The sequence below is a fragment of the Elephantulus edwardii genome, unplaced genomic scaffold (genome assembly GCF_000299155.1).
Source record: "Elephantulus edwardii isolate Elephantulus edwardi_28Jun2011 unplaced genomic scaffold, EleEdw1.0 scaffold00238, whole genome shotgun sequence".
Classification (NCBI taxonomy): Eukaryota; Metazoa; Chordata; class Mammalia; order Macroscelidea; family Macroscelididae; genus Elephantulus; species Elephantulus edwardii.
The window spans coordinates 1169713-1190018 of NW_006399988.1; the positions used below are offsets into that span (position 1 = coordinate 1169713).

At 40.9% G+C, this 20306-nt stretch overlaps 1 protein-coding gene across 1 annotated transcript in view; it reads right to left on the minus strand.

Annotated features, from left to right (window-relative positions):
• The window catches only part of LOC102848488 (chromosome unknown open reading frame, human C9orf3), a 704390-nt gene that overhangs the window by 32278 nt on the left and 651806 nt on the right, over positions 1 to 20306 (minus strand). The window contains exon 13 of the mRNA XM_006898876.1: positions 20041 to 20157. Coding sequence (XP_006898938.1) covers positions 20041 to 20157 — 117 coding nt within the window. The remainder of the gene's footprint in view (positions 1 to 20040; positions 20158 to 20306) is intronic.

Genomic DNA, 20306 nt, shown 5'->3' on the forward strand with positions numbered 1-20306 from the left:
GCGATTGGCACAGGACAGAGCAAGTTTAGGGCTGTTGTACATAGGGTCACTATGAGTCGCAAGCGACTCGACGGCACATAACAACAACAACAACTACACTGCCGTGATGGTCAAAACAGCATGGTACTGGTACAGTGACAGACACATAGATCAATGGAATAGAATTGAGAACCCGGAAATCAGCCCATCTACCTATGATCAACTGGTTTTTGACAAGGACATGAAATCAGTTAAGTGGGGAAATGACAGCCTTTATAACAAATGGGGTTAGCAAAATTGGAAAACTATCTGCAGAAAACTCAAGCACGATCCACACCTCACTCTGTATACAAAAACAAACTCAAGGTGGATCATGGACCTAGGACTAAAACCAAGGACTATAAACGTCATTAAAGAAAAGCTTGGAAGAACTCTACACATCCTAATCCACAGCATCAACAGTCTTTCAAGCATCCTGAAAAATCTACAACCAGGAGAGGATAAATGGGACCTTCTATGAATCAAATCCCTATGTATATCCAAAAACTTCTCCAACAGGGTATAAAGGGAAGCCACAGACTGGAAAAAAGTATTTAGTAATGACATGTCAGATAAGGGAATTTTATCTAGAATATATAAAATACTCGAGTACCACAACAAGATAAAGGTAAACAATCCAACTGACTCCGCAATTCCAGTACTGGGAAAATACCCTATAGAATCCAGAAGTGCCACCCAAGCAGATATATGCATATTTATGTTTACTGTAGCTTTGTTTACAATAGCAAATAGGTGGAAACAACCTAAGTGTTCATCAACAAATAAATTTATAGATAACTCTGGTAAAGTCAACAATGGAATACTAAGCTGCATTGAAAAATAAGGAACTCATGAAATATACAAAATGGATGACTCTGGAGGATATTATGTTGAGTGAAATATCTTAATCACAAAAGGACAAATACTGCATAGTGCCACTGTTGTAAAATTGGACTGACATAAGGGTTGCGGGGGGAGGATTGAAAAAGATGGGATAAATTATATATACTGCATTGAAACAGATGAGAGAGAGAACTGTTTAAAAGATATATATGATTAGGTATTATTGTCATCACAGGCGTCCAGAACGAAGGATGCATAGTGGAGTGGACTTGAGGGGAAAGATTGTGTAACAGTGAAAGAATTTTTATTTTACTTTTCAAAGAGAAGAGCGAAATGAGGGGGAGGAGTGGGCAGGTAGAAAATGCAACAATGAATGAATGGAAATCCAAAGTCTCTGTAAACTTCCATTAAAATTAATCATAAAAAATGAAAATATTATCAAGTTAAAAAAAGTCAGTGTAATTCATCACATTAACAAAGCAAAGAACAAGAACCACAAGATCCTAGCAACTGTAGAAAAGTGCTTTCACAAAATCTAATACCCTTACCTGATTTAAACACTCAAACCCTGCTCTATCGTGTGCCAATCTTATTGTCTCTGACACACCTATTCCCATTAACCCAGTCATTGAATCAATCCATGTCATCGAGGGTCTTCCACTCTTGTGCTGTCCCTCCACCCTCCCAAGTATGACGTCCCACTCTGAGGACTGGTCCCTCTGTGCAACATGTCCAAAGTATGTCAGACGAATCTTCAGAATTCTTGCCTCCAAGGAGCAGCCTGGTATCACCCTCTCCAGGATGAACTTGTTTGGTCTTCTAGCAGTCAATACTCTTCTCTAGCACCATAGCTCAAAGGCTAATTCTATCAACCCTATTCATTTTTCAGCTTTCTGATGCATAGCAATTCATTGCAAAGACTATGGTGTGGATCAGGTGCATCTTAGTATCCAGACTGACAATGTTGCTCTTTAGTACTCTGGAGAGGTCTCTGACAGCAGACATTTCCAATGCAATTTGTCTTTTATTTCCTGACTGCTGGTCCCAAGGATGTTTTACTGAAAGCTGTTGTTAATAATCTCAATCTCTTCACCACCTATCATGATGCTGGCCAGTGGTGGAAATCTTTGTTTTCTTGATGTTGAGTTTCAATCCATATTCAAGGCTGCAGTCCGACCTTATGCAGTAAGTACTTCAGGGACATCTTAATGATAGCAGTATATTTCTATACGCAGGTGATATGATAGTATACTTATAAAACCCTAAAGACTCAGCATGAAAACTGCTGGACAATTCAGCAAAGTGGAAAGATAGGATTATTGTTGTTACTGTTGATTGTCTTTGAGTTGAGGTTGACTCAAAGAAACTCATAGAACAATAGACCTAATGTCTTCTTTCCATAGCTATCGCTTTTTCTCCAAGTTTACAGAGTTTCCAGAGGGATGTGGTTTAGGAAGTGGATGCCACTCCTACTTCCGAACCTGTTTTACAACTGGGAGCTCCACCAAACACTGTCCACAATCGGAAACCATTATGGTATTTGATATCCCCATGGAACAAGGTTCAGCATCATAGCAAACCCAGGTTATTTCATACAGCACACTGACAAAGAGTGATGTGGAAAGTGGAATAATGTTCCTCCAGATATAACAGCATTAGTCTCATTTAGCAGTGTCTAAGTGTTGTGGAGTCAAATATGGCTCAGAATAAGCTTTGCACAAAAGACCTATTCTATAATTAACATTATTTCTGTACATTTATAAGAGAGTTTGTAGAGTTTCCAAAGGCATCTAGTTTAGGAAGTGGATGCCAGTTCTGCTTCCCAACATGAATCAATCTGGAAGCTCATTCAACCCCTCTACATAATGAGTAACCATTATGGTATTTGGCACAACTATGGAATAGTGTTCAGCATCACAGCAACTCTAAGTACAATATTAACATACAAAAGTCAGTTGGATCCCTATATAGTGACAAAGACAATACAGAAATGGAGCTAAGAAAAAGAATACCCATCACAGTAGCTAACCACAGGATTAAATACTTGGCAGTAAATCTAACGAGAAACACAAAAGATCTATTCAAAGAAAATTAAAAAACATCACTACAAGAAATAAAAAGAGATCTGGGGAAATGGAAGAATATACTATGTTCATGGGATAGGAAGACTCAGTATTTTGAAAGACTCAATCTTGTGAAAATGATAATTCTACCAATGGCAATCTAAATGGTCAATGCAATCCAATACAAATACAAATTCCATTCTTCCAATTTCATCTGGAATGGAAAGAGACCCTGAATAAGCAAAGCACTCTTGAAAAAGAGAAACAAGGTAAGAGGCAACTCACTCTCTCATTTCAAATCCTACATTACAGCCGTGGTGGTCAAGACAGTAAGGAGTGATAGACACACAGATCAACGGAATACAATCAAGAACCAGAAATCAGCTCATCTCCCTAGGGTTAACTATTTTTTTTTTTAAATCTATTCTTTTTTGTGTGTGTACTGTCAAATTGAATCTAACTGGTACAGGAGGAGATTGTCCCTCCAGTATCTGGTGGATTCAAACTGCACGCCTCTGGGATTGCAGTGCAGCTTCTTGTCACTAGGACACCAGAGCTCCCCTGTCAACTGATTTTTGAAAAGGAACAAAATCAGTTAAGTGGGGAAACGAAAGCCTCCTTAACAAATGTTTTTGGCAAAATTGGAAAACAATCTGTAGAAAACTCAAGCAAAACCCACAGCTCACACCATACACAAAATCTAACTCATGGTGGATCAAGGACCTAATAGTAAAACCAAGGACTATAGAATTAATGAGAGGAACCCTGGAAGAACTCTAGATGCCCTAATCCATAAGGTGAACAGTCTTCCAAGCATAATGAAAAATCTACAACCAGGAGAGAATAGATGAATGAAAAAAAATATGAATAGGACCTTCTAAGGATCAAATCCCTATGCACATTAACACGCTGCTGCACACGTTTAAATTGATGACTGTGCTTAGAAACACATTTTTTTTCGCTATAACCATGATTTGCAGCAATGTGTTAAAAAACTTCTCCAACAGGGTAAGGAAAGTGACAGACTGGGAAAATACATTTGGTAATGACATATTTGATAAGGGCTTCTTATCTAAAATTTGTAGAACATTCTAGCATGAAAACAAGAAGAAAAATAAACAACCAAATTGCAAAATGGGCACACTTCACCAAAGACGACAAAGATAAAATGTTCAAAATCCATAGCTATCAGAGAAATGCAAATAAAAACAACTATGAGATATCATCTCACCCCAGTAACAACAGCAAAGTTTAAAAGAGCAGCAAACAACAAATGCTGGTGAGGTTGTAGAGAGATTGGAACCCTTATTCACTACTAGTAGGAGTGTAAAATGGTATAACCACTATGGAAGGTGGTTTGGCATTTTCTAAAAAGTTGCAAATAGAAATATCATTTGACTCAGCAATTCCACTAGTAGGAATATACCCTAAAGAAACCAGAGCTGCCACCCAAACAGATATATGCACACCCATGCTTATTGCTGTGTTATTCACTATAGCAAAGAGCTGGAAGCAACCCAAGTACCCCTCAACAAATGGAGAGAAAAACTGATGATATATTCACATAATCGAATACTACAGAGCACTGAAAAAAACCCTCATGAATATTATAAAACATGTAACCCTAGAGAGTATTATACTGAGTGAAATATCTCAGCCATAAAAGTACAAATATGGTGTAATGCCACTGTTATAAAACAGGAGTAACATGGGGGCTGGGGTGAAACAAAGAAAAAAGGAGATAAATAATGAATACTGCATTGGAAAGATGAAGGAAAGGAATGTTTAAGAGGAACATATGATTATTTATATGACAACAGTGCAGAATAAGAGGTCCACAGCAAAGTGGACCAGGGGAGGCATGGAGGAAGAGGGAGGAAAAGGTGCAATAATGAATGAAAGCCAACTTATCTGTAAACATTCGTTAAAAATCACAATAAGAAAAAAACCTTAAGAAAATAAAGTAAAAAAAGAAAAATCCATTTTCAGAGCCACCTTATAATGTTTCATCATTTCATGCATCTTTTCTCTGTTTTTGTTCCTGGGTATTTATACAACATACCACTATTTGCACTAAGCAGGATCCTTTGTTTGTCAATGTTCATTCATGTCTCTGGATTGGGTGACAATTTCTTAGACAAGACACTAAAATATTAAGTCACAAAAGAAAAAAAAGATAAATTTATACTGGTCAAAATAAAAAACCCAAAAGCTTTTACAAAAGCTTTACAGGGCACGATCATATGATTATCCGATTCAAAGTGCCCGTAGCTGGCCCATCGAATCTCACTAACACCTAGCATGTTGAGATTCATGCATTCCATTTTATTTTTAACAATTTCCAGTTTTCCAATGTTCCATGTACCAACTGATATACTATGCAGGGAATGAACAACAGAAGAAGAATGCTGTTACATTCAGAGTCAAAAAGTTAATTTCAAGTTCTTTCCTGAAATACCATGTTGTAAATGACTAATAATATTCATACACATACAAGGAAGACTGGTTAACCTATTACTCAAATATGTGCTCCTACATCTAGTGCCAAAGAGGAAGAAATTGAGAATTTTTACCAAATTTTGCAGTCTGAAATTGAATGAACATGAAATCAGAATGTATTAATGATAACTGGTGATTGGAATGCAAAAGTGAAGAAGGAAGAGTAGTTGGAAAATATGGGCTTGGTAATAGAAATGAGGCTGGAAATAATGATTGAATTTTATATATACAATGATTTATTCATTGCAAATACTTTTTGTAAAAGATACAAAAGACAACTTTACATGTGGATTTCACCTGATGGGCTGCATAGAAATCAGATTGACTACATTTATGGAACAAATCGTTGGAGAAACTCAGTGTCAGCAGTCAAAACTAGGCCAGGGGCATACTGTGGGTCAGATCATCAATGACTCATATGCAAGTTCAAATTGAGGCCAAAGAAAATGAAAATAAGTCCACACGAACCAAGATATGATCTTTAATCAATTCCATTGGAATTTCATGATCATCATAAGGCATCATTGAGGAATTAAACACCAATAACAGAAGACCAGATGAGTTGTGGGATGATATCACCCATGAAGAAAGCAAAAGGTCATTACAAAAACAGAGAAGAAAGAAAAAGTAGAAATATACGTCAGAAGAGATTCTAAAAATTGCACTGGAATGTCAAGAAGCAAAATCTAAAGGAAAACATGTCAAAGTAAAAGCTGAACAGACGATTTCAAAGGGCAGCTCTGGAGGACAAAGCAAAGTATTACAATGGAATGTGCAGAGAGCTGGAATTGGAGAATATAAAGGGAAGAACTTGCTCTGCATTTCTCAAGTTGAACTAACTGAAAAACAAATTTGAGCCTCATGTCACAATTTTGAAAGACGTAATGGACAATATACTGAATGATCCAGGAAGCATCAAAAGAAAATGGAGGGAATACATAGAGTCATTGTACCAGAAAGAACTGATAGAAACTGAAAAATTTCAGGAAGTACCATATGAACAGGAGCCAATGGTAATGAAAGAGGAAGTGGAAGCTGCATTGAAGGCACTGGTAAAAAATAGGCCCGATGAATCAATGGGATACCAATGGATTTGTTTCAATTAACAGATGCAGCCTTGGACGCACTCACCAGCCTATGCCAGGAAATTTGGAGGACAGCTATCTGGGCAATGGACTGGAAACAGTCCATATTTGTTCCTATTCCCAAGAAGCGTGGTCCAACTGAATGTGGAAATTATCAAACAACATCATTGATATCACATGCAAGCAAAATATTGCTGAAGATCATTCAAAAACGGCTGGCACAGTATGTTAATAGGGAAGTGCCGGAAGTTCAGGTGGGATTTAGAAGAGGCTATAGCACCAGGGATATCACTGCTGATGTCAAACGGATCCTAGCTGAAAGTAAGAAATACCAGGAGAATGTCTATTTCTGCTTTATTAACTATGCAAAGGCATTTCACTGTGTGGATTATGACAAGTTGTGGCTGACACTGAGAAGAATGGGAATCTCAGAGAACTTTATTGTACTCATGAGGAACCTATACCTTGAGCAGGAGGCTGTTGTGTGAAGAGAGCAGGGGAACAGTGCATTGTTTGGAATTAGGAAAGGAGTGCATCAAGGATGTATTCTTTCTCCAAACCTCTCTAACTTGTATGATGAGCAAAATATCTGAGAGGTTGGACTCTATGAAGAGTAATGTGGCATCAAGTTTGGAGGGAGACTCATCAATAACCTGCATTATGCAGATGACACAACCTTACTTGCTGAAAATGAGGAGGACTTAAAGAACTTGCTGCAAAAGATCAAGGAAAGGAACCATCAGTATGAACTGCATCCCAACATCAAGAAAACAAAGATTCTTATCACTGGACCAATAGGCACTGTCATGATGGAGAGAGGAGACTGAAACTGAACAGCTTCATCTTGCTTGGATCACAATTAACACTCTTGGTATAAGCACTCAGCAGATAAGGAGATGCACTGCACTGGGAAAATCTTCAGTTAGGGACATTTACAAATTATTGAGAAGTAGTAATGTCAGTCTGAGTCTGAGGACTAAGGTGTGTCTGATTCACGCCATAGTCTTCCAGATTACCAGCTATGTATCTGAGACCTCGGCAATGAATAAGGATGACAGAAAAATAATTGACGCCTTTGAGCTGTGGTGTTGGAGAAGAGCACTGAACATCTCATGGACGGCCAAGAGAGTGAATAGATATGTCTTGGAGAGGGTGAAGCCAGAGTGTTCTGTGGAGGCAAGAATGATGAGGCTTCAGCTCACATACTTTGGACATAGCACGATGTTGGGAAAGGTGGAGGGACTACAAAGGAGAGAAAGACCCTCAACCAGGTAGACTGACACAGTGACTGCTGCAATGGGCTCTTCTTGTGTGTCAGGAAGAGTGAGGACGATGCAGGTCAGCCCTAGTTTCAGATGTTTTGTTTACAGGGTTGCTATGAGTTATACTCACTCAATGGCACCTAACAACAACAACAACAACAACAACAACAACAATGCACCATCATGAAATAGAAGAGATAATTCATAGAGTGGGAACAATTATTTGCATATCATGTACTGGATTAAAAACTTTTAACTAAAACAACTCATAGCAATAAAGAAAACCCTCCCAAAATGTACCAAGGATCTACCTAGACATTGCTCCAAAGAAATACAAATGGCTACATGTACATAAAAAGATAAGACATCTTTTTACTGGGGAAATGCAATAATGAGATACTGTGAGAGAAAAACAATGGTAAAAATTAAACAGGTAAATGTGTTGGTATGGATTTTGGTACAGAAATCCAATACAAAAACATGCAAATCCACTGATTAATATATTTTCAGATACCTATCACATGAGGCCCAGAACATCTGATTGTGCTAATGCGAAACTTATACTTGGACCAAGAGGCAGTTGTCAGAACAGAGCAAGGAGACACTACATGGTTCAAAATCAAGAAGGGGGTTCGTCAGGGATGTATTCTGTCTCTGTATCTTTTCAATTTGTATGCAGAACAGATCATTCGAGACGCTGGGCTATACGAAGAGGAATGTGGCATCAGGATTGGTGGAAGAATCATCAACAACCTGCGTTATGCAGATGACACCACCCTGCTCGCTCTAACTGAGGAGGACCTGAGGCGCTTGCTGCAGAAGATCAAGGACTACAGCCTCCTATATGGACTGAAGCTAAATGTCAAGAAAACAAAGATTCTAACCACTGGGAACAATTGGCAGCATCAGCATGGAAGGTGAAGAGATTGAGATAGTTAACAGTTTTAATTTACTTGGCTCCACAGTCAACACTCTTGGTAACAGCAGCCAGGAAATCAGGAGACGAATTGTACTGGGAAAGTCGGCTGTGAGGGACCTCTCAAGAGTACTGAAGAGCAATGATGTCAGGCTGGAGACTAAGGTGCGTCTGATCCGGGCTATAGTCTTCGCAATTATGTGCTATGCATCAGAAAGTTGGACAGTGAATAGGGTTGATAGAAAGAGGATTGATGCCTTTGAGCTGTGGTGCTGGAGAAGAGTGTTGAATATACCATGGACTGCTAGGAGAACAAACAGGTTTGTCCTCGAGAGAGTGAAGCCAGAGTGATCCCTGGAGGCAAGGATTCTGAAGCTTAGTCTGACATATTTTGGGCATGTTGCAAGGAAGGACTGGCCCTTGGAGAGGGTCATCATGTTTGGAAGAGTGGAAGGGAGGCGAAGGAGAGGAGACCTTTGGTGAGATGGATCGATTCTGTGACTGGAGTGGTGGGAATAAGTGCGTTTGAGATGGCTAGGTTGGCACAGGATAGAACAGCATTTAGAGATCTTGTATATAGGGTCGCTATGAGATGCAAGCGACTCGATGGCACATAACAACAACAACAACAACATCACATGAGGCCAGTAATAAAATATAGTTATTGCATGCTGAACCCTCTCTTATCTTGTGACATCCTCTATCACCTCTGACACACTCGAGCCCACTGCCACAGTCTTTGAGAGTTTTCCTCTGTTTCACTGACCTCTACATTTCCAAGCTTGATGTCACTCTCCAAGGAACAGCCTCTCATAACAACATGCCCAAAGTGTGGAAGACAAAGCTTTGCCATCTTTGCTACAAGAAGCTCTCTGCCTGTACCTTTCCCAAGACATATCTGTTAGTTCTTTCGTCAGCCCATGAGATAATTCAGTACTATTCTCTAACACCACAGCTCAAAGGCATTGATTCTTTTTCTGTCATATTTACTTGCTGTCCAGCTTTCAGATGTACAATTGACAACCCTTCCTCCCCCATGGCTTGAATTAGATGTACCTTAGTCTTTAAAATGACATCACAGCTCTCCAGTAATTGGGAAGGTCTCTAGAGACTTCAACAATGCAATACATCTCCTGATCTGTCTGCTGGTACCAAGGGTGCTGACTGTGGCTTCTGAGTAAGATGAAGTCATTGACAATTTCAATATTTTCTACATTTATCATGATGTTCTGACCCAGTGGTGAGGATTTTTGTCTTCCTGAGGTTGAGATGCAATTCATATTGAAGGCCCTTGATCTTCTGCTGCAAGTGTTTCAAGTCCTCATTTTCAGCATAGCACAGGTTGTTGACGAGTCTTTCTATCCTGATCCTAATGCCATATTCTTCATAAAGTACGGCTTCACAAATGATTCACTTAGCATACAGACTGAATAGGTATGAAGCAAGGATACAGCTCTGATTCACATCTTTCTTGATTTTAAAAATACAGTGTTCCTTTGACCTGTACAAACAGTAGAGAAAGAAGCAAACACAACAAGAAGAAACACTTTTCCCTCACTTCAGCCAAGTCAGTCAGAACTGACTCCTAGCTGGTCCGCAATCAGATTTCTAAGGCTGTAAGTCCCGTGGGAGGAGGCTGCTGGTGTTTCTCCTATCTAGTAAGTGGTGGCCTGGAGCGGCAGACACATGAAGCCGCTGGGTTAGCACCACTGCTTTCTATGGATTGGGCCACCATAGCTTTCCTATAAGCAATCATGATTTAAAAAACAAAAACGTATCTAATGAAATGTAAACCTGTTCCTTCTTAATCAATCTACATCCCTCTAAGCTTTCCAAATTCTGTAGGAGGAAACAGTGGCCCTAGCAAGCCTCTGACATTATATGAATTGAGCTTAAGTTATATCTGAACGTTCAGATAGATTAGCATTCGATCTCCTAAAGAGATAATGGGAGTTTTCCTTAGAAGAGGACGGGATTTCCACATGAAGTCTGGAAGTTCTACTGACTGCCACATACCATTCAGCCATCCATAATGGCTCTCTTTTTTTCCCAACCTGGAAATGCACTGCTCAGGTTTGGTTCTATGGTGGTGCCCCACAATGTGAAGCAAGGTGTGATGAGCTGGTGCTTCCACTGGGGTATGCCAGCATCCTGGGCAGCCAGAGTCGCTATTCACTTGGCTGTGGGGCTCCAAAACACTGCTGAGCAAGGCTGGCCCCTGCACAATGCTGTACGCAGTGGCAGCCAGTCACATATGTGGCCCCAGTCCAGCGATGTAGTCAGGGAGAAATGGCTGTGCATTCTCCTTACATCAGGGACCCTGGGTGGTGTTAACAAAAAGGATCAAAAAAGACTGATAGTCCAATTACAAAAAGAGGAAAGACTGACTCATCACATTCAGATGGCCAACAAACACATGCAAAAATATTCAAAATCACTACCAATCAGAAAGATGGAAATCAAAACAACAGTGAGTAGCACTTCACCCAACAACAGCAAAATTTAACAGGACAGCAAACAATAAATGTTGGAGTATTATGTTAACACAAGGGAATACTATCCTTATTTTGTAATTAGGTTATCAGTCCTTTTCTTTTGGAAAGCCTGTTGCTGTTAAGTGTCATTGAGTTGACCATGACTTATAGCAACCCTGCCCTATCCTGGGACATCCTCAATATCCTTGCTATAGTGAGTCCATTTGGTTGAGGGTCTCCCTTTCTTTCACTGACTCTTCACTTTTCCAAGCATGATGTCCTTTTCCAGGGACTGGCCTTTTATGACAATATGTTCAAAGTAGGTGAGATGGAGTTTCATTATCCTTCCCTCTAAGGAGCACTCTGGCTGCACCTTCTCCCAAGATGTTTTTGAGGCCCTGTAGTATTCTGTCTGAAATGTTAGTTGCCAATTTTTTTCCCCCAATCTGTTAGCTTTCTTTTCATTCTACTGTGAAAAACTTGTAATGTACACAGGGATTTAATTTTTAGGCCCCAGTCATTGATCATATCCTTTCCTGGTTGTACAAGCAGGCTTTAAATCTTCATGGGGGGGGGCTGGGTGGGGAGAGAAGTGCAGGAATGAATGAATGGAAATCTTCATGGGAGCAGAATGTTCTATGGTTTTTGCTACCTATTCAATACTTAACACACTGTGCCACCCAGGTATCTCCACAGTACTACGAGAGTTTCTCTACAACGTCTCTCCAGGTCTGTAATCACCATGTGTTCCTGATAAATAAAACAATGCTCTGACTTTGCCCATATCAAATCACATGTGGGACCAAAGAGAGGTTACTGCCTGCAGACATCCTGACCACTGTGGGACTCCACATCAGTGTTTTGCTATTTTCTTTGCAATGGAACAACAATGCATTAAAAACTATGTCCTCCCTGCAAATATAAAACTCACATGGGAGATGGGAAGAGACCAGGGTAGAAGATACACACAGATGCAGGGGCAACGTACACAAATTAGGATTGATTTCATTTGCAACCAAACCTGAATGTGACTGTTGTGGAAGAGAACAGAGACAGATGGTGGAGCAGTGTTTTCTTGTGGGCTGATGGGGAAGCAGGTCAGCCTCACTTCCTGTGCCCTTAAACTGACTTGTTACCACAGCTTAAGCCTGCAATCTCTTCCCTCTTCCATGATCTCTGGCTGACTGAGCATGGCCAGTGCAGGAGCTCGCTGCTGCTCAGTGCTGGAGCCAAAGGCTAAGCACCTTCTTGGTGAAATCAAGTCCTGTGGCTTCAGAGAATAGTCCCTACTGGGGACTCCATGCTCCGCAGAACATCAACATCTGGACATTTCCAATGGCCATGACCTAGATGTGATGGTCTCAAGAGCTTTAACACATGGGTAGCAACTCATAGGTAGAGACTAGGGATATTTCTGGCCAGTGAAATGTCCCATAATGCAAAGGAACACACCAGCAACAGAACAACTCCTCATCTTCCAAAATAAGGAAAAATTCTGGCAAAATGTTTGTTGTTGTTATGTGCCATCGAGTGGCTTGCGATTCATAGTGAACCTATGTACAACAACCCTAAACCCTGTTTCATCCTGTGCCAACATCACTGTCTCTGACACACCTACTCCCATTACCCCAATCACTGAATCAATCCATCTCATCGAGGGTCTTCTTCTCTTTCACTGTCCCTCCACCCTCGCAAACACGATGTCCCTCTCCAAGGACTGGTGCCTCCTTGCAACATGCCCAAAATATGTCAGACTAAGCTTCAGAATCCTTGCCTCCAAGTACAGCCCGGTTTCACTCTCTCCAGGACAAACTTGTTTGTTCTCCTAGCAGTCCAGGGTATATTCAATACTCTTCTCCAGCACCACAGCTCAAAGGCATCAATTCTCTATCATCCCTAGTCATTGTCCAGCTCTCTGTTGCATAGCACGCAATTGTGAAGACTATGGCCTGGATCAGGCACACCTCAGTTTCCTGCTTAATGTCATTGCTCTTCAGTACTCTGGAGAAGTCCCTGACAACCGACTTTTCCAATGCAATTCGTCTCTTGATTTCCTGGCTGCTGGTATCAAGAATGTTAATTGTGAAGCTGAGCAAACTAAAGCTGTTAACAACCTTAATCTCCTCATGATCCATGCTGCCAATTGGCCTAGTGGTGAGAATCTTTGTTTTCTTGATGTTGAGCTTCAATCCATATTGAAGGATGTAGTCCTTTACCTTCAGCAAGCACTTCAGATCCTCCTCAGTTTCAGCAAGCAGGGTTTTGTCATCTGCATCATGCAGGTTGTTGATGAATCTTCCTCCACTCATGTTTAGTAAGTCCTAAAAATTGAGTGCAGGTGTTCTGATGGCCTAGTTCAGAGTGCTGCACTGCTAATAAAAAGGCTATCTCTCTAGCAATTTGAATCAACCAGCTGTTCCTGAGGAGAAAGATGGGGGAGTCTCCTCCCATCAGGATTTACAGACTCTAGAACTCAATGTACAGTCACTAGGACTTGGAACCTGCTTGAGGACAGTGAGTGAGAAAAAACGAGTGAGGGCAGCAGTGGTTCACTGAAGGGATCCTCATCCTCCATGCAGGAGACCCATGTTTGACTCCCTTAAATGGTAGTCAAAAGAAACATCCTCAACTATGTTGATTGCAATAGTAATATTTACAGTAGCAAAGAGATGAGAAGCACCCAAATATGGGTCAACAGAAGAATAAATAAAGAAACTATTTGTACATTCACACAAAAAACAACAATAAAAAACAACAAAAAATTTGTAAAACATGGAACAATGATGCTGACTGTAAAGGACATATGCTTTGTGAAATAAATTCATGACAAATATATGTGTTGTATAATGCCACTACTGTAAAAAGCTAAGCTCAGAAAAGGTTGGAAAAGTGGAAGGTCAGTGAAAGACAGGAAGATTCCCAATAGAATGGACTGACAGAGGAACTACAACAAGAAGTTTGAGTTTGGTGGACATCATAGGATGAGGATTCAATCTGTTGTTCACAGGGTCACCAAGAGTCAACTGGATGGCATCTAACAACAAGGTAAGATTTACATTAGAATCATCTGGGATGGTTACCAGCAATGGAAACTGAAGAGAAAGAAGTAAATGTTCTTAAAAAACAAGAACAACAAAAATCCTCATTGTCTTATAAAATACTCGAGCACCACAAAGAGATAAAGGTAAATAACCCAATTGAAAAATGGGCACAGGATATAAACAGACATTTCACCAAAGACGACGTTCAGATGGTCAACAAACAGATTATGCAAATCAAAACAACTATGAGATATCATCTCACCCCAGTAAGAACAGCAAAATTTTACAGAACAGCAAACAACAAATACTGGTGAGGCTGCAGAGAAACGGGAACATTTATTCACTGTTGGTGGGAGTGTAAAATGGTGCAACCACTATGGAAGGCTTTATGGTGCTTTCTCAAAAGCTTGCAAATAGAAATACCATTTGAGCCAGCAATTCCACTTCTGGGCATTTACCCTAAAGAAACCATAACTGCCACCCAAGCAGATAAATGCACACCCATGTTTATTGCGGCTTTGTTCGCAATAGCAAAGAGCTGAAACAACCCAAGTGCCCATTAACAAATGAATGGATAGAGAAGCTCTGGTATATTCACACAATGGAATACTATGCAGCACTGAAAAACAAGGAACTCATGAAATACTAGGCTAGGTAGATGACCCTACAGCGACATTATGCTGGGTGAAATATCTCAGTCACAAAAGGACAAATATTGCATAGGTCCACTATTGTAGAACAGGACTGACATTGGGGTTGAGGGAAGACAGAGAAGAAGGGGAGGAATGATGTACACTGCATTGCAACAGATGAGGGAGAGAACCATTTAAAAAGGATATATGATTAGGTATTATTGTCATGACAGGAGTCCATAATGAAGGCTGCACAGTGGAGTGGACTTGGGGGGCAAGACTGTGTAACAGTGAAAGAATTTTTCTTTTACTTTTCAAAGAGAAGAGTGAATTGGGAGGAGGGGTAGGCAAAGAGAAAAGTGCAACAATGAATGAATGGAAATCCAAAGTCTCTGAAAACTTTCATTAAAATTAATAAAAAAATTCCTCCCTGTCTCTGAGTCGGAGTCAACTTTTTCAGTATGTTTTCAGAGGTTGTAAATCATATGGGGAGAGGCTGTCCATCTCTCTTTTAGGGAGCAGCTGGTGAACTGAACAGCCTGCCTCTGGGTTAGCAGCACAACTCCTTCCCCACTAGGCCATGAGAGCCTCTAAAATCAGTAAGTAGATAACAGACACATAAGATGATGAAAGGAAAGGCAGTATGCAGTAAGAGAATGGTCAGCACAGCATCACCAAAGGAAGGGAAGACAAGCAAAAAAGGATTCATGGCAATCATAAGTGCAAGAAAGAAATGTGAAGAGTACAATGACACTGTGTAATTACACTGAAATTAATGTTAGAGAACAGAAGTGTATGATGGTGAAAAATTAATTTGTTTTGTAAGTCTCCACTTAGAGCACAATTTTTAAAAGTGAAAAAATAACCTCCCCAGCACAGCTGCCCCTCTCCAAGCAGAAGGAGGGAAGAACATAAGGGAGATGGATGCCTGGTGGACAAGCTGCAGGAGGGACCCTGGGACAAGAGGGACTCTGAGCCACTACATTGTTAGGTTTCTTACAGAGAAGACTCTTGGATCAGATGCATTTAAAAATACTGATATGACAATAAAAGTTTTGCAAAACATTTTGCAATTAGGTCTACAAACAGCAAGATTCAAAAGTGATTTGGAGACAGGTTTGCAAGTAACAATCTCAGTAGTATGCTCATCTTCTCACAAGGTGATATGCATGTAAACAGAGATGTGCCCATAGGGGAGGGTGAGTTTCTGAGTATCTTCAGAGAGGGGACGGGGGTGGGGGACACAACAGAGTACCAGATACAGGAAGGCAAGTGGTGGGCACCCCAACAGGCACTCCTGCTTCAATGTATGCCCACACCAGACAGAGCACAACACTGCAGCCCTGCCATAAAGAGCACATCTAGCTCTGCCCTGCAGTGCTCAATCACCCCCTCCCCACCCCCACCCGCACAATCTGCTCTGCCCCTCCCCCTGTACACTCAGCCCTATCCCGTCCAACTGAGGCCACACCCCGCCCAGCCACCTTCCTCACGTTTCTAGCCCTGCCAGAAGCCCTCTCTGGAGCCACACTGCCCAAGGGACGCTGCAGCACAGCTGCTGAATCCATAGACCCCAGCCATTCCCCTCAAAACTGTCTGTGTTTTAAACAGTAATGTGCTTGGAGTACAGCTGGAAGTCCCTTAGGGTCAAAATATTTAGGACTCAATCTCACCAAAGCATGGCTTTTTCTGTTCTGTCCCTTAAAATAAAAGTAGACCTTTAAATTCTAGCCAAGTGTCATCACAATAAATCACATTTAACTAATAAAGCATCCAGAAACATTCTAGTTGGCCAAAATCCTGTTAAGTTTTCTGGTTCTGAGTCACACTTCAGGCTAACTTCACAATACATTAGTTTTCAGGGTAACAAAATGTGTGCTTGAGAGTGAGAAATGGGAGAGAGAGAGAGAAGATAGCATACCAGCTTCTAGGACTTCTGTAATCTTTCATTCGTTTCAACTATAGCTGGCAGGGTGGAAACCAAATCAGCCCACAGGACAAGTGGTCTGTGTAGTTTACAATAGTACGGCAGTTTTAAAACAAAAACAGGCATTTTGTGGTAAGTGGTAACTATATGAGACCAATAAGGAAAAGTTCTAGAACGCAGTCACACTGATTCTTTTATGTATGATCTATGGCTGCTTTCTTAAAATGGAACAGTTGCAACAAAGACCACAAAGACCAAGTGGTCTGAAACCTTGGGTCCTTATTTATATACTGTCTCTGACCTAGAGCACAAGGCTCACGTCTCTGCACTTGCTGCTGCTGCGTCTGTGTAGACACTATCACCAACCTGTCTCCATGTGAATGCTGTCCCCACTCTGCCTCTGTGGAGCCAGCACCTCCCTCATCCTTAGTTCTGCCTCACATGAAACTTTGTCTGAGTAGCTTTTCCTAATCACTCTCTGTTGGGAAACTTATCTTCAGTGAAACAATCTGTAGAGAGCTGTTCTGCTATCCTAAAGCCTCTGCCTCTCTGGTGATACCAGTCTACCTGCTCTAAGGGAAAAAGATGGGTAATCTCTTGTGCTGCTTACAACTCTGGAAGCCCAAGGGACAGTAAGCTACGAGTCAGTTCTAACTAGGTGGCAATAAGAGAGACAGAGAGTCTCAGCCAGGCTGACCCTGTGCATCAACCTTTCCTAAGCAGTCTTTCTGGAATCTGATGATTCCAGCAAGTAAGCCTTTTCTCGTGTGTCATGGAGGCATCCACGTGGCTAGCTAGCAGGGCTGCTGCACAGTTTTGGGACCTCCTTTTGAGAGGTCAGGCTGGAGCCTGTCTTTGGCCAACAGAGTATGTATGGCTTGAGAGGGTCAAAACAAGCATCCTGAGAAGAGGTGCTACACTTTCCAAAAGGTTTAAGAGTTGATGTGTGAGAACTACCTTGAGCCTTAGGTTAAGAACAATATGTTTTCTGCCAAAATGAAAGGAGAAGAGTGGAGCCTGCTTCCTCTCACAGCTTTTAGGTGGCAAGGGACAAGTGCTGGGCCACCTGTCCTGGTCCTCCTTCGCTGCTCAGTGCATGAGGGTACCAGTTCCCTGGTGCTCAGGTCAATTAAAACATAATCTAATGCCTACAAGTAGCCGAAGGTGGGTGATATTCATCTGTGGCCCTCAGCCAGGTTCAAATTGTTTTCCTGTCAAACATTTTTCTAGGTGGTATAGCACTGGTCTGTGCGTTGCTGTACAGAGGTAACTCGTGGTTGCTGTGATGCTGAAGACGGTGACAGTGATGTGCCAGTCATGGTAATGGGTACCCATGGTGGACAGTGCTAGCTGGAGCTTCCTGACTAAATCAAGCCTGGAAGCAGGAGCAGCATCCACTTCCGAAAAGGCTTGCCTCCGGAAACTCTATGTACGAATAGTGCTCAGGCTGTTTGTTCATAGGGTCGTTATGAGTCGTCTACGACTCGACGGCATCAAACAACAACAAAAACAATGCCTACAAGTAGAACTGTCTTTTAAGCACTTATTAAAAATAACACTCTGGCATTTGAAAGTTCCTTTAAAGAAAATTTATCTCCAAGAGCTTTTCAACTAGCTCCTGATTTTATGAGCATTTATGGGTATTACAGTGTCCACCTGGCCCTTTCAGTTCAATTAAGTGCTGACTTTTTTCAATTTATTTAATTTTTGTTATCGCAAAATTGATAGTATTTTTTAAATATATCCAAAATACCAATTCGATATAGTGGTCAAGAGGAAGAACTTAATGATATATCATATATTCCTCTTTTTAGAACAAGTCTTGTAGCCACTGTGATACACTTACCACACATCTCAATTCAAAACAGCACATTTCCTGCACTCACTGCAATGGCTGCCATATGCACAGCATTTTGACAATGCGTAGTTAATCAAGTTGAACTTACTCTCATTTTCTACATTTTAAGAATTTTGTATGAAAGTCTTGGTCGTTGCTTTCTTGCTTTACTTCCAATGATGAAATACATTAATACTTATTATTGTACAAAACAAAAACCAGACAGAAATTTATCTTAGGATTCACATTACATCCTTTGCAATATGTTGAAAATATCAAGGACAACATTGCGTTCCCACAGGCATCTAATTTTATTTTTCCACCCTTGGCTGCTAGCTTTAGTTTTCTTTTTATTTTGTTTGTTTGTTTGTTTTGTTGTTTGGTGGTGTTTTTTGTTTGTTTGGGTTTTTTTTTATATTTTAATAATTTTAATGAACATTTACATAGATTTTGTATTTCCATTCATTCATTGTTGCACTTTTCTCCCTGCCCAGCCCCCTCCCCCACCCCAGTTCGCTCCTCTCTTTGAAAAGTAAAAATTCTTTCTTTGATATACAATCCCCCCGCACCCCGCCCACCACCCCAAGTACACTCCACTATGCAACCTTAATTGTGGATGCTTGTGATAACCATAATACCCTATCATACATCGCTTTTAAATTATTCTTTCTCTCATCTGTTCCAACGCAGTTACGCAATTTATCCAGTTTTTCTCAGTCTTACCCCAACCCTGATATCAGTCCCATTTTATAGCAGTGGCACCATGCAGTATTTGTTCTTTTGTGACTGAGATAATTTCACTCAGCATAATGTCCTCCAGGCTCACCCATTTTGAATAATATTGCATGAGTTCCTTGTTTTTCAATGCTGCATAGTATTCCATTGTGTTAATACACCACAGCTTCTCTATCCATTCGTTTGTCGATGGGTACCTGGGTTGTTTCCAACTCCTTGCTATTGTGAACAAAGCCATGATAAACATGGGTATGCAAGTTTTCATTTCTTTTTATTTGGCTCCTTTTCTGCTCTAACTAAATGCAAACAGGATGCATGGGCACAAGTGAGTCACTGCTTTAACAAGCAAGAGCACCACATGACACTGGCACATAAGATGGCCTGCCAAAATACCATCCCCAACTGAAAGGCTCTTGTGCATGCAGCTTTCTAAAATACCCCACCTATTTATTTATGTAGGAGACTTACATTCATCTTTATGATTTAAGAGGGAAAAATTGTTGGACTTCAACTCACCCCAGCAAGTTCAGCCCTGGTCACTCTGCTGAGCGAACACAACAAGGGAAGCAGCTAGAATACAGGTCCCTCACAACTGTAAACAAACAGCACAGTGCCTGCTAATGGAACAGGGTGTCCACAGCCAGGATGGAAGAGGTACAATGTTCTCCCCCACAAAAGAAGAGAGAAGCAGAAGGGACTCCATGTTACCTCTGCATCCTGCTTAGGGAGGTGGTATGTCTGCTGGAGGATCTGCAGGGTTCTTGGGTGGAGTGTTTTCTCCTCCAAGAGACGTTCTAGAAGCAAGACCAGCTGATCTGGAAGAAGCTAAAAGAAAAACAAAACAGCCATTTAATTTATAAGAAATTAAATTTGAACAAGCCAATGAAAGCACCTGGGTAATTTCAGTATGTCTGAAGCACAGAAGACTAGAGAAGTGACTTCTAAAACCTCAGTACTCATACTTTTTTTTTTTT